Below are 15,169 nucleotides of genomic sequence, written 5' to 3'. Positions count from 1 at the left end.
TAAAAGTAACAGTTAGATGTTAGAAGCCCTGCCTTCAACCTCTCCAAAACCCTAGAACCCGCCATCAAAAGCTAAATGAAGTAGAAGGAGACGAAGAAGAAGAAGAAACAAGTGCAATCCAGGCTTTTACGTTTTGAGAATGGTGAAGGCTTACCTAAGGTATGAGGCGGCGTCCTCTTTCGGCGTGATTTCATCTTTGGATTCGAATATAGCTTACGACTTTACGGGGAAGCATGTACTTGCTCCGGCGTTGGAGAATATCGGAGTATGGCACGTCCGGCAAGGTGTCTGCACCAAAACCCTATCTCCTTCCTCCTCCCGCGGCGGACCTTCTCTCGCCGTTACCTCCATTGCCTCCTCTGATTCTAGTTTGGTACTTACTTTTGTTTCTTTTTTTCTTTTCTTTTGTTTAATTTCCTGAAATTAGCTCACGTTATGGTCTATTTGATAGATGAACAGAGCTAAAAATGCCGTACTTTTGAAGTTTTAAGCTCAAATTGCTAGTTTAATTGCTTAGCCAAGAGAACAATAGTTTAGGAAAAAGAAGAAGTGAAGAGAGTTTATAATATTCCTGGTGTTTTGTACGATTGAGTTTCATTAGGAGTTTTCTGTGTTTTGATCCCGTGTGATCAACCAGGTGGCAGTTGGGTATGCAGATGGGAGTATAAGACTATGGGACTCCGAGAAAGGAATCTGTGAGGTAGCTTTGAACAGCCACAAGGGGGCGGTGACTGCTTTACGGTTTAACAAGGTTGGATCAATGCTCGCATCTGGAAGTAAAGATAATGATGTTATCTTGTGGGATGTTGTTGGCCAAACAGGCCTTTTCCGTCTCCGTGGGCACCGTGATCAGGTTCTTTACTATCTAGCTTTAAAGTTGTATCATGTTTTGTTTGATGATTCATATTGATTTTCTCGTTGTAATGTTTTTCCAATAGGCTTTCATTGTTGTTTTTTTCTGACAAAGCAATATACATATGTCTAATGCAGGTCACAGATCTTGTTTTCTTGGATTCTGGTAAGAAACTTGTCAGTTCATCTAAGGACAAGTTCTTGAGAGTCTGGGATCTCGAGACCCAACACTGTATGCAAATTGTCAGCGGCCATCATAGTGAAGTCTGGTCCGTTGATGCTGATCCAGAGGAGAAATATGTTGTTACTGGGTCGGGTGATCTAGAACTTAGATTTTATGCTGTTAAGCAATACTCATCTCATGGATCAGTGGTATCTGATTTAAATGCAAATGAAATCAAGACCAATGAAGATCAATCGACAGAGAACAAGTGGGAAATTTTAAAGCCGTTTGGGGAAATTCAGAGACAAACTAAGGATAGAGTTGCAAGAGTTAGGTACAATGTTTCGGGAAATCTTCTGGCTTGTCAAATGGCAGGTAAAACAATTGAGATATTCCGGGTTTTGGATGAAGCTGAGGCAAAGCAGAAAGCAAAGCGTAGGCTTCGCAGGAAAGAGAAGAAGACATCCAAAGCGGGAGATGAAAATGCAACCGCTAATGGTGAAGCAAGTGCTAAAGTTGAACAAGCTGATTCTGTTTCTAGTCCTACTGTCCTTGATGTTTATAAGCTTTTACAAGTCATTAGAGCTGGCAGAAAAATCAGCTCTTTCTCTTTTTGTCCTGTGGCTCCAAAAGAAACCTTAGGAACATTAGCTCTCTCTTTGAACAATAACTCACTGGAGTTCTATTCCCTTAAGAGTAGCGAAAACGAGAAAATTGTTACCATTGAACACCAAGGACATCGCTCTGACGTGAGGAGTGTTACCCTCAGTGAAGACAACACCCTTTTGATGTCAACTAGTCACAGTGAAGTGAAAATTTGGAATCCCAGTACAGGTTCCTGTCTCCGGACTATTGATTCAGGATATGGATTATGCAGTTTGATCGTTCCGCAGAATAAGTATGGAATTGTTGGAACCAAGAGTGGGGTACTTGAAATCATTGATATAGGGAGTGCTACCAAAGTGGAAGAAGTAGAGGCTCATGGTGGCACTATTTGGTCAATTACATCTATTCCAAACGAGAATGGATTTGTCACAGTCAGTGCAGATCATGAAGTCAAATTCTGGGAATACCAAGTCAAGCAGAAATCTGGCAAGGTGAGTCTTTTATTTTCTCTATTAGAATAAGTACACGATGCATTTTTTATTTCTGTTTTATAAGTTGATTCTCTACTCTCCTTTTTTTTTGCATCTCTTGTGTTTTCGTGCCTTTGTTTTCTAGAATTGTTTTACTCTTAGTTAAGTTATTGATGAGCTGATACATTGTTTATTAGTGTAGTTTGGGTAGTAAATTACAGTGTGCTAATATGATTCATTTACAACATATTGTGTTTGATGACCTGCAGGCGAGCAAGCAACTCACGGTTTCAAATGTTAAATCCATGAAGATGAATGACGATGTACTTGCTGTTGCTATCAGCCCTGATGCTAAACATATAGCAGTTGCACTGCTTGATTCCACAGTGAAGGTATGTTTATTTTGTTGTATTCTGTTTATGCATGTTTAGGCGAGAAAACAATAACTTAAATGACATCATATAAATGATAGTTAACCACATTCATATCTTTGTATTATTTCCCGTGAATTTTGTAACACCAATGTACTTACCTTATATTGGTTTCAGGTTTTCTACATGGATTCCCTAAAATTCTACCTCTCCTTATATGGCCACAAGTTGCCTGTGATGTGTCTTGACATCTCATCAGATGGAGAGTTGATCGTAACTGGTTCTCAGGACAAAAATTTGAAAATTTGGGGTTTGGATTTTGGTGATTGTCATAAGTCTATCTTTGCTCATGGTGACAGGTACCTCCATAATTCATACCATATTTCTGAACATGGCATAACATACTCAATGATGTGGATCAGTTATTCCTTGAATGTTAGGATCTTGTATCTAGTTTTATCAGCAAAGAATTTGTTTTCTTATTTGTTTTTCTTATCTCTAATAGAGAGCCATTGAACCAGGAAATGACTTAGAATGGAAAAATGCTGAAAAAACAATAAAAGACATTATGACAATTGCATCACATGATATTAGCAGAAAACTCTTAAATTTTGTTTTTTTTTTTCCTTTTTCTTTCTTTCAGTATCTACCCTACAGATTTACTTGCTAGTACACTGTTGATTCTTACCGGAAAGATTATACTTTGTATTTTAAGACTCCTTTAAAAGATTTGTGGTGCTTTAGTGACACTGTGTCTATGTTTTACAGTGTCATGGGTGTAAAATTTGTCCGGAATACCCATTATCTATTCAGCATTGGGAAAGACCGCCTCGTCAAGTATTGGGATGCTGACAAATTCGAGCTATTGCTAACGCTTGAAGGACATCATTCTGAGATTTGGTGCCTTGCTGTCAGTAATCGTGGTGATTTTCTCGTAACAGGATCTCATGACCGCTCTATGCGTCGCTGGGATCGCTCTGAAGAACCTTTCTTCCTCGAGGTAATTCCCCACTGTTGGGAGTTACGATTCAACTTTGCATGATAAAATCAGATGTGGAACTCATGAAAGTTCAAGCATTCAAATATAATAAACTCTGGTTGAGAATGTAGATTTGGTGGCATGTCTTCATAAATCTTAAAGTATATGTTGATGAGTTACTTTATGTCACTTTGGGCCAATTAATTCAAATTTGCGGAAATAATGCAGGAAGAGAAGGAAAAGAGGTTAGAAGAGCTTTTTGAGTCTGAGATTGATAATGCAGCAGATGACAGACATGGACCCATGGAGGAAATTCCAGAGGAAGGCGTTGCAGCATTAGCTGGCAAGAAGACGATAGACACCCTATCGGCTACTGATTCAATTATAGAAGCCCTGGATGTAGCAGAAGATGAAAAGAATCGTTATGCTGCTTATGAGGTGGGAATTATGACTTTGTTTGTTTATCTATACGTGTGGACATGACATCACCCTAGTTGATGCTCTCTTGCTGTTTTGGAGTTGAAATTAACATGTTACGGTTGTGCCAATATCTACTGTTGCTATATTGTTTCCTAGTTGTTCTTTGCATCTTAATCTTTATTTCTTCCTTTTTTCAGGAGGAGAAAACAAAGGGAAAAGTTCCTGCATACTTACCCAACGCTGTGATGCTTGGACTTTCTCCGTCCGATTTTGTTCTCAGGGCCATCTCAAATGTGAGAACAAATGATCTTGAGCAGACTTTGCTGGTAGGTTTCTTTATTTAACAAACTATCGCTTTTACTAATTACTTGGTTGTACCTAATTATTAGTGAATGATCTAAGGTTTATGTTAATCAATGTCTTTTTTTTCTTTCATATTTTGGGTAGGCTCTACCATTCTCAGATGCTTTGAAGCTTCTTTGCTACATGAAAGACTGGAGTTTAATTCCAGAGAAAGTAAATTATATTCTCCTTTTGTATTCTACATTCTAGATTAAGCTCTGAAGGGCCTATAGATGTAGACAGTGTCTTAAAGTCGAATGTGCTCAATTTCGGTCATTAACCTGGTATATTTTTAGAATGAAGAGTAAATGAACGGATCCGAGTTGTTGTTATAGAATTTCTCTAATGTTTTTTACCAAATCCTTTCAGGTTGAGTTAGTATGCAGGCTCGCAACCATTCTATTACAAACACACCACAACCAGTTGGTAACAACGCCGTCTGCCAGACCAGTCTTGAGCATTCTCAGGGATATTCTGTACTCGAAAATCAAGGTTAGCAACCAATGAAAAGTGTTGAGCTCTATATGTTTTTATTTGTGAATCAGTGTTGATATGGATCTGTAATATATCAGGCATGCAAAGATACAATCGGTTTCAACTTGGCTGCCATGGATCATGTCAAGGTATATATAACTTTGGACTATGTGTTATGTTCTAATAAGCATTTTCTCTCATCTTTGTGGGTATGAAGTGGAGTTTTAATGTTTTTGCAGCAAATGATGGCATCAAGATCTGATGCTCCCTTCAAAGATGCAAAGGCCAAGCTAATGGAGATAAGGTCACAGCAAGCGAAACGCATGGAATCACGTGCTGACACAAAGATGGAGAAGAAGAGAAAGAAGAAGCAGAAGAAATTAGAGGAAGGACATGGCCATGCTTTGTTTTGAAGATTGTAACTTTTAAGGATGATTTCTTAATGTAATCCAATTTTGCCTGTAACATTTTTTGTTTCCCTCCATTCAATGTTACTAATCATCACTTCGTGAAAAATGGCTCGATTCAACGTGAAATTTATCCATATACGAAAAAGTCAAAAGATACATTTAGTGTTTTCCATGGGTCCAAATGTAACATTTCTCAAAATCAGAGAGGCATTTTGACATGTTTTAGATAAAATGGCTCAATTTTGACATTTTTGTTGCTCTTTCAGTACTTTAAGTCCAAGTTTCAATAGTATGATTATGTTTGTTTGTAATTCATTCTCATTTTCCTTCCTGATCTTAGTAAGTTTGGATGTAAGATGCTTCTCTTGCTGCGGTGTATGTATATATTTTTTTCTCTTAATCACCAGAAGCTCCAGGAATATGTATTGTTCATTAGCAAATAGCAACTCGGGAAAAATCATTCAGGAACCAAATTATTGGAACTCTTTTGGTCCCAGCCTCCCAGGGTTGGTAATTTGTTTGATAAAGTCAACTAATAGACTAATAGATTGTTTATACACAGTTTTTAAATCACAAGATATGGTAATATCTTTCTACACATGCACATTCTAAATCATTCACAGAAGTCTATAGTTTGTATAGAATATACTTATATTTTTGTCAGTTTTCTCTTTAACCTACTTGTGAAAATTTCTTTGAGATGGTTGATGTACAGGTAAGGTTTTGGTTCTTTGCTGTTCTCTCTTCTGTGGTAGCAGGTTTACATTTGTTTGACATTTTTTTTTAGATGAGACGCTCAACAGAATTTAGTGGAAATTATATCCTTTATTCACCAAATTTGGAGCAGTTGGCTTATGACTTCTCTTCTTTAATATCATCTCATCTCTCTTCATTGATCTTATATTATAGTCATGTTGTTTAATTGGTTCATGAAAAATTTGTATTAGGAAATCTCTGTGAAGTGTTAAATCTTTTGTAGCTGTTTACATGCTGTGTGTGTTTAGAAGGAAGCTTGGTTTCTTTTATTCAAGAATCCGATGGGTTATCAGGAAACGTGTGAGGGCCAGAGTTATCGTCAGGAGGTTCAGGAAAGCAAGGTGGAGAGCTCGAAGAAAGGAGACCCCGGAAACGGAAGTTCCTTCTATCCATCTAAGCTCAAAATCCAGAAGACATATTCGGGTTGCCACGTTTAACGTGGCAATGTTCTCACTTGCTCCTGTTGTGCAAAATATGGAGGAAACAGATTTTCTTGGTCACATAGATAGCAACAACATCACATGCCCACCCTCTCCAAAAGGGATTTTGAAGCAGTCTCCGTTACATTCTTCTGCAGCCAGGAAACCAAAGGTCTGCATTAATCTCCCAGACAATGAGATTTCTTTATCACAGAGCTACAGCTTTCTGAGTATGGTAGAGAATGATAACGACGGGAAAGAAAACAGAGGAAATATCTCGATGAGATCTCCTGTATGTCTTCCTTCTTGTTGGTGGGATCAAGAGAGCTTTAACGGTTACAGCAGCAGAAGAAGCATAGCTGAGTTGTTAAGAGAGTTAGATGCAGACATCTTGGCTTTGCAAGATGTGAAAGCAGAGGAAGAGACACTTATGAAGCCATTATCAGATTTGGCTTCTGCCTTAGGTATGAAATATGTGTTTGCAGAGAGCTGGGCGCCGGAGTATGGCAATGCTATACTGTCAAAATGGCCCATAAAGAAGTGGAGAGTTCAGAGAATTGCCGATGCAGATGATTTTAGGTGATATAAATCTTCTTTTGCCTATCTTACATTATTTTCCTCTTTGACTATATCATTTTCCTTAATGGTATCTTTTTTTACTAAACTATCAAGTCCTAAACAACCTGAAGCATTGATTATAACTATAAGCTCATGGGACTGTGTATCTTAAATTGTAGAGTTAGGTAATGCATTTTGTTTCCAATTTTAAGTTATATTCAGGTTATAGAAGCAATATAGAAGATGAACTGTCTTTGTTTACTGTTCTGGAACATGGTGTTTTGCTGAGTGTGGTCGACTCAAGTGTTTTGTGTGTGTGTGCAGGAATGTGTTGAAAGTGACTATAGAGGTTCCATGGGCTGGAGAAGTAAACGTGTATTGTACTCAGCTTGACCATCTAGATGAGAACTGGCGGATGAAGCAAATCGATGCAATTACTCGAGGAGATGAGTCTCCCCACATCTTGCTTGGAGGCTTGAATTCTCTTGATGGCTCTGATTATTCCATAGCAAGATGGAACCACATCGTAAAGGTAACATTTCGTTAGAGCGGTCATAACTTTAGTTTGCTTCATTTCATATATAACCAAAACTATCTACTGTAAGAACAGTATTACGAGGACTCAGGAAAGCCTACGCCTAGAGTTGAAGTGATGAGATTTCTCAAGGGAAAAGGATACTTGGACTCTAAAGAATTTGCAGGAGAATGTGAGCCTGTAGTCATTATTGCCAAAGGCCAAAGTTAGTTTCTCTAAACTTGCAAAGTTTTAGAACCTTCCTTTATAGTATTCAATCATAGCAATAGTAATATGGGAAATTCTTGATCTGATATAGATGTACAAGGAACATGCAAGTATGGGACACGGGTAGACTACATTCTTGCATCTCCAGAGTCACCTTACGAATTTGTTCCTGGCTCGTATTCAGTTGTTTCTTCCAAAGGTACTTCTGATCATCATATAGTCAAAGTCGATTTAGTTATAACCAAAGAGCGATCACAAGGTAGCTTCAAATATTCGCGCAAGAAAGCAAAGCAGAAGATCTTTCAGATAAAAGCTAATTTGATGTCCGGAGATACATGGAAACTAGGAAATCTTATGTCTTCATAAAAGTTGGCCATTAAGGAACAACTCTTGTTTATATGATAACGTTTATTCCAATACTATTATGTAAGATGCAATACAACATTCACTTACATATTGATCGCTATGGTCACAAAGAACTAAATCAATGTTTTAAGAAACAAACAATCATATTCTTTTACAATCTACAACATATCTAACAAATAATTTAGAAACAACTAAGGTAACCAATCTCAGGCAGAGGCAGAGGCAGAGGCTTTCTTGGTTTCCTCTTCAGCACCTACCTCCTCAGCAATTGGTGCGTACCCGATCCCACTCCGTTTGCTTGGAAACAAAGCGAAGATAGCGGCTGAGGCAATACCCACGGCTGGAGGCAAAGCCATGACCAATGTCTTTTGTGTTTCCCTGAACCGAGGATAAAAGCAGCTTGCGGTATTAGCGTCAAGCAACACCAGCGTCCCAAACACAGCCAGCACGAAACCCGCATGAACGAAATCCGCGATCCTGAGCTTGTACTTGGACAAATCCACGGATCCAGGATCAGCATAAGTCCAAAGACCCTTCTTGGTGACTATACCAAACTTTCTTGATCCGTCGACGCCTTTGAAACTATCCGTGAAGCATGAGAACACGCAGGAGAAGCTGCAAAGGGCGACAAGGATGCTTGACATGACTTTATTAACAGTGGTGCATTCACCATCGTTAGTGAGGACAGGGTTGAGTAAAAGATAGATGAAGAGTGTTCCTGTAGGGAGAAGCTTTATAAGACTCTCTAGGCCTGTGAGGGATTTGTTTGCCATGGTTCCCGATGAAGCTGGAGGGTTTGTTTTGGATATGAGCAAAGAAGAAGTATCGGACATGAGCTTGTACCTCGAATTAGATGTATAAACTATAAAGTGAGTTCTTGGCTTGATACGTTTGTCGGTATTTATAGAACAGTTTGAGATGATAAACCATTGATCCGGTCCGAGATCATGATGGTTTTAAACACCGTAGAAGAATTGGTAATAACATTGACCTAGTCAAACCATCACTTTTGTCCTAGACTCTATGCACGAAGAGTCGACAATTTCTAAAACCGTTGATTAATATTTTTCTTCGATCGATATGAAAAGTAGACACACACATAATTTATTAACTCTTGGACCTAAATGAGAAGAAATTTATAAGGCGTCGCATTACAACGAACACGTTTGGTAATATGAATCTTGACTGAATCTAAAGAGAAGTTTCTCTTTTGAATCCGTAAAATTTCCAAGACTATATACTACTTAATTTTATAGGTCGCTATAGAATTGTTCTTTAAGTAGTGAATTATTATTATTACAAGTTGTCTTATAAATGTGTTTGTTTTTGTGTTTATATATGTGCTCAAATATACTGTTTATATCAAAATGATATTTTAAGCTAAGTAAGACAGAAGTATTAGTTTTCTTTTATCAATAATATAACTTATAAACGTTAACACACAAAAAAAAATGATAGAGAATAAGAGTGTGTTTATATATGTGGTATGTTAGTGTTTTTTTGTATCAAAAAGATAAGACTTTAGAGTTGCAAATGCAAAGAGAATTTTGAATGAGTTTGACGTTTTTGCGTTTGAAATTTGTATGTATCATACTTTTCACATGTAATTAAACAAAAAAAAATGGAAATGCAAAGAAAATTTCACAATGATTTTTGTGTTTATATTTATAATTTGTAAATAATGCATATCATGAAAGGAATTCAATATGTGTTACGATCAAGACTTATAGCGTTTGCCTTTATATGTCAACATATTTCAACTTGCAGTCACACGACATTAATTTAGTTTTTTATTTTTTTATTTATCATATATATATATATATACGTCAAATTCAAAATGTGAAACTTAGATGCATTCAACGTTTAGTTGACATAATGTATTGTTTTTAGTGTAAATACATCATCTAAACATTTAAACCCACTTCTTAATCGTTTTCTTGCAGTTGATGAACCAACCAGGCCTATACAGTATACACGAGATAGAAACGACAACTCATTTCATTTACTTGTGTATATTGAACTTAACCTGAAATTGGCTATGAACCAATGAATCGACTAACTCATTCTGCATGCTCACCTTTTTATTTGTTTTCAGTAAATAAAATTCACAATTGGCTGCGTCTACAGCGACTTGTGTGTTTAGCCTTTTATACATTTTTTAAACAAATTTGATTAGGTTGGCTAATGATTTTCTTATACTAAATTGCTTGGTGCATGCATACTCTTTTTAGACTTTTTTACGTATTAGTTTGTTTAAAAAAACTAAGGAAGCACTGAAGCACAGTTTAACTTTCTCACGGAGATAATGTAAAGATAACAAAATTCATGGTAAGAGTTTGAAAGATTCATGATTAGTGATGGGAATGGACCCATTATCAAATAAGATCCACTAATAATATTTGGTTAGTTAGTATAATACGTTTTATGCCATTGGTTAAACACACATACGTACGTTCTTGCATGTCCCATGTCGTCCCATTCATCATGTGAGACGTGTCGTCAAGGCAAAGATCTTTACCCAAATATGTAGAAATGTTACTGTTATACTAATATTACTACTATTGTTTAATTTTTGGCTTGACGTGTTGGAAGTGTCATTGAAAAAATACTAATTAATTACGGAAAAATTCGCCATTTACTGTGCATGAGCATGATTGTATGATTGAGAGAGTATTTGAAGCGACGAAAATGTAATGCTAGAGACATGTCAAAGATGAGACTGGTATGCTTGAAGTAGACTCGGATCAGATATATGTTAAAATTCTTACATAAGAAAAAAACATTGTATGTATGTAGTGTATATAAAGAATTATATGATAAACATTGCATTATAATTAGTTTGTTTTGGAGAAGACATAAATCTTGTAAACTACAAATGTTTTAGTGTTGTTTACGTCAAGAACAATCCATCATCCATTTCGCAACCTCTATGTGAAATTCATAATAAGATTTGAAAGGCCCATAATTAGAGATAGAGAACCCTCTAAGATAATGGACCCATTAATCTGAATATGATCCACTAATAATATTTGTTTAGTTAAGTGTATTACGTTTTATGTCATTGGTTAAATTAACAAATCGTCTTCTTGCATGTCACATGTGAGCTCATTCAAAACGGATTTTTTTAACAAGTCAAATGTGCAGAAATATACTATATTATTACTACTGTTTATTTTGGCTTGATGTGTCCATGATAATAAAGTTGTACACTTACTATTCATCAGATGTATCATACATTATATTATGGTTATCTAAGCTGTAAAAGGACAAAGGAAAATCTCATATTTTAATAAGTACTCTACCAATGATAGGTTATAGAAGTTCGAAACTGCATTATGTTTGGCTGTAGCAATCATTAACAAATTATAGTGTCAGGTGGCATATATGGAGTTCAAAGTCACAAATGCACCTTTGATTAAACTCAATTACGTTTACGATTTTTGTGAGATCATTGTAAATAAACTAAACCAGTCAATGCATTATCGTAATATACTAACACTAGTTGGACAAAAGAAAACAATTAACGAGGATCAAATCAAATTAAAGTTTCCCTCGAGAGATTCTAATTTGAGAGATACATTGAATGTATGCTAGCAAACGCATATTATTATATGCTTTGTTTTTTCATATATCAGATGTACAGTAAGTAGATTTTTAAAATTCGATGCAAAAAGAGACAAATCAAGAAAAGTATCAAATGCTTATTCTAATGTCTTTATCACATTTGGCAAATAAAAACGAGGAGAAAGCGCAAAAATAATGGTTTAGACAGTTGACAGCACCACCAACTTCCATTTTTGATTTTTGATTTTGTTTTTTGGATTCTTTTCTCACATCCAAACCAAAACTGTAAATTATAAAATACAAATATTGTTTTTTTTATATATAATAATGTTTTTAAAAAAATGATTTTGATGCGGAGGATTGTGTTCTCATCTTTTAAGTACTGATAACTTTGTTTGGACAATGGTCTTACCTCCATTATTGGCAGAGAGAAACACAAAGGAATAAAAAGCAAATAAACAGAGAGAAGATGGATTTGGTTCAGATGCAGAAGAGTTTGCAAGATTACACTAAATCACTCTTCTTAGAAGTAAGCTTTTCACATTCTAAAATGGGTAAAAAATCAGCTAAAAAAAAAAAAAGTCACTTAAAAACGATTTGAAAGTGTTTTTGTTAATATGATTTTGAAGATTGAAAAATGGTTTTAGGAGTAACAGTGAAAAGGATTTATGCTTTTAAATTTCTAATATTTGGTAAGATCAACATGAGTTTAAGTTTGATTATGTAAAATTTGTTTCTGAGTATGGAGAGCTTTTTTATTTATTGTTGTTGTTTTGGTACATAAAAAAAAAACAGGGGATTTTGGACAGCCAGTTCTTGCAGCTGCAACAACTACAAGATGAAAGCAATCCAGATTTTGTTTCACAAGTTGTTACACTCTTCTTCCAAGACTCTGACAGGATTCTCAATGATCTCTCACTATCCCTGTATACACATCCTCTCTTTTACCTCTTTTATTTATGTTACCTAAAACTTATGTGTGTGTGTCTTCTAACTGTTGTTATGTTTTGGCAGAGATCAACAAGTTGTAGACTTCAAAAAAGTTGATCCCCATGTTCATCAACTCAAAGGTAGCAGCTCCAGGTAACAAACCAAAAAAACAAAACATCTCTGGTTTAGATCCAAAAGATAATGACAGTTTCTTGATCTTGAAATGTCTAAAGAACATTGAGATTTTGACTGTGTGTTGATGTTGCCATTAAAAAAAAAACAGTATAGGAGCACAGAGAGTTAAGAATGCTTGTGTTGTCTTCCGCAACTTCTGCGAGCAACAAAATGTTGAAGCGTGAGTTTTGATCGATATATTCGTTATTATTTATTGGTTTTAAAGATCTGATTAGGAAAAATGATAAAATTGATGAAAATATCCAGATGTCATAGATGTTTGCAACAAGTGAAGCAAGAGTACTATCTTGTGAAGAACAGATTAGAGACTCTCTTCAAAGTGAGTAGTCAAAGAGACTTTTCTATAAAACTGTTTTTATCATGTTCTGATCAATACTTGGTACTGATTTGATTCAATATTGGTTTTGTACGCAGCTGGAGCAACAGATTGTAGCCTCTGGTGGAATGGTCCCGGCCGTCGAACTCGGGTTTTGAGAGAATTAATAAACACCACTATCCATTGTTGTATCATTTCGGAGATCTCATCTTCTCTTTTTGTTACTATCCAAAAAAGTTCTTATGTGAACTTCTTGTTTGTGCCATTGGATGAGTGAGATACACCGAAACGTTTCTTAATCTGAATCCACACCTAAATCCCACCTATGTATGGTAAAAACTTCAAGAATAATAGTGAAGGCTATATTTATATTAGCGTTTTGATATAGATGTTACAAGCTTTTATGCTATAGGCATTAAGGTTAATGTGATCTAGACAATTTTGTTAGGTTGGTGCTTTCTTGATTTCGAAATGATACAAACAAATGGTTATTGTAAAAAATGGATTAGTCTTAGGCTAAAGAACACAGATGGGCCAGACCATATAAATTTAGTAGCCCAAGAGGGTAAGAAAGGGCCTGTAATACACATCGATGATGATCTAGGAATGTTTGTATTTTATTTGCAATTTGCATGATTGTGACATTTTCTATGAGTCTCTAAGATTTTAAGACATTTATGCAATGCAATGAAACGAAAAAACATAACTATATGACATTTTGGTACACATAATGACAATATTCTTAAATTCGTATAGGATCTGTGACCTGTCGTCGATTAAGAAAAAAATGGTAATATGTTATATTGTAACAGTATCTATAGTTTTGTAACCTCATACATGTATGATGTATCTTCATATTGCTCGATATATATATATTTGTATTAATTAGCATTCCTAATTCATCTTTTTTTTATTTAACCTTTTTGGGTAAAGAATTAGCGTTCCTTCATCGTTTGTTCTTATGTAACTTTACTAGTTTCCTACTGAACTTTTTGTCTTTTCAATAATTAAGATTTCCACTTCGTATTTATAATGAACCTCTCTTATCTTTAATTATGCATTATGACAAAATATGATATGGTCATATATATCATTTTTCCATCCACTATTTGTTTGTTATCTATTACATCATAGTGTGACAATATTTTGTTCTTGGTTTTGTTTAGTTTCAATTTAGAAAAAGAATCTTAGATCTTTGTTTTAGAACATGCATAGTATCCAAAATGGAAGCATGTTTTGGTGAAAATATTTCCATACAAAGAATTCTAATCAGTAATCAAGATAAAGGAGGTTGACTAATTCCGTTTAATTTTCTCCTTTCCATAGTCTAAGTCACGGCTAAGTTACAACGTTCAACACACATGAAACACAACACATGCATCATTACTGACTTAATGTGTATATAATCAGAATTTAGTTACGCTACGTATATAAGTTCGTGTAGATGTGTGAAACTAGAATTAATGTATTTCTCATGCAAACATCTCTCATATAGTCTCTCCCACAAGGCCACATATATACAATTCCCGTTGGATCAATACATTAGTCAATGCATTACTTACTTAACGGCTATAGATCTTTCAAAACTGATTTGAGTTTCTATTTGGACAATAATCGCGATTTTAGAAACATCATGTCAATGTGATGAAGACGAGCAAATAGAGCCGTGCTTAACTACTTTTATGATGAAAATAAGGCTTTGACCCTTATGTATAATGTATCCAAATAGTACTTGTGGTCAACTTGTGTGGTATACTATGTGTTATTTGTTTCATTCCTTATTCCCAAAGAAAGACTTTGAATTTCCTATACATATGGGAAGTTATCACCCAAACTATGAGATTATATAATAAGTTTTATACGTTGTTAAAATACGATACATGAGGTAACTATTCATAAATTTCAATTTATGTTTATCGTTTTAAGTGAATTTATCTTATAGTTTTTTGTAATTTATTTTCGAAAGAGATTTTTTCTACATAATTAATAACATCCAAATTACGTACTAATTTTATTTAGATAAAATTGTCTCAAATACATATTTTCTAAAGTTTCTAATAAAGAAACAAAATTATGTCTTTATAGATAAATATTTATTAATATATTAATATCACTAAAATTTAATAAAATATTATCGTCTTGCCATTATAAATTTATAGAATGTTTTATTTTATTTTCGGTATTAAACTTTACGCTTTGTATTATTGACTACTGCCACTATATATACACGTTGGGA

The 15,169-nt window shown here is 35.0% G+C and overlaps 4 protein-coding genes across 5 annotated transcripts; 3 read left to right on the top strand and 1 right to left on the bottom strand.

The window, feature by feature from the left end:
- The first annotated feature begins 54 nt into the window (after positions 1–54).
- On the top strand, positions 55–5,245 carry LOC17891671 (WD repeat-containing protein 3). Its single transcript, XM_006296853.2, has 12 exons — positions 55–373; positions 638–853; positions 991–2,112; positions 2,361–2,483; positions 2,640–2,821; positions 3,231–3,462; positions 3,670–3,879; positions 4,059–4,187; positions 4,309–4,377; positions 4,573–4,695; positions 4,776–4,826; positions 4,917–5,245. The coding sequence occupies exons 1-12, from the start codon at positions 140–142 to the stop codon at positions 5,088–5,090; spliced, it is 2,865 nt and encodes a 954-aa protein (XP_006296915.1). The 5' UTR covers positions 55–139; the 3' UTR covers positions 5,091–5,245.
- Positions 5,246–5,700: 455 nt separating this feature from the next.
- LOC17893367 lies at positions 5,701–7,948 on the top strand. Of its 2 annotated transcripts, XM_023786227.1 has the most exons (5): positions 5,701–5,802; positions 6,092–6,841; positions 7,145–7,352; positions 7,431–7,560; positions 7,654–7,948. In XM_023786227.1, the coding sequence occupies exons 1-5, from the start codon at positions 5,795–5,797 to the stop codon at positions 7,926–7,928; spliced, it is 1,371 nt and encodes a 456-aa protein (XP_023641995.1). In that variant the 5' UTR covers positions 5,701–5,794; the 3' UTR covers positions 7,929–7,948. The 2 variants fall into 2 exon arrangements, with proteins under 2 accessions (XP_023641995.1, XP_006299891.1); XM_006299829.2 differs by having other exon boundaries at positions 5,742–6,841.
- A 16-nt stretch (positions 7,949–7,964) lies between these two features.
- Positions 7,965–8,795, bottom strand: LOC17891892 (protein DMP1). Its single transcript, XM_006298494.2, has one exon. The coding sequence runs from the start codon at positions 8,759–8,761 to the stop codon at positions 8,135–8,137; it is 627 nt and encodes a 208-aa protein (XP_006298556.1). The 5' UTR covers positions 8,762–8,795; the 3' UTR covers positions 7,965–8,134.
- A 3,032-nt stretch (positions 8,796–11,827) lies between these two features.
- Positions 11,828–13,316, top strand: LOC17891759 (histidine-containing phosphotransfer protein 1). Its single transcript, XM_006298670.2, has 6 exons — positions 11,828–12,021; positions 12,288–12,418; positions 12,507–12,575; positions 12,706–12,777; positions 12,864–12,936; positions 13,032–13,316. The coding sequence occupies exons 1-6, from the start codon at positions 11,962–11,964 to the stop codon at positions 13,089–13,091; spliced, it is 465 nt and encodes a 154-aa protein (XP_006298732.1). The 5' UTR covers positions 11,828–11,961; the 3' UTR covers positions 13,092–13,316.
- Positions 13,317–15,169: the final 1,853 nt, after the last annotated feature.

This window comes from Capsella rubella, unplaced genomic scaffold (assembly GCF_000375325.1).
Source record: "Capsella rubella cultivar Monte Gargano unplaced genomic scaffold, Caprub1_0 scaffold_3, whole genome shotgun sequence".
NCBI classification, from domain to species: Eukaryota; Viridiplantae; Streptophyta; class Magnoliopsida; order Brassicales; family Brassicaceae; genus Capsella; species Capsella rubella.
This window is presented reverse-complemented; position numbering and strand designations above follow the sequence as displayed.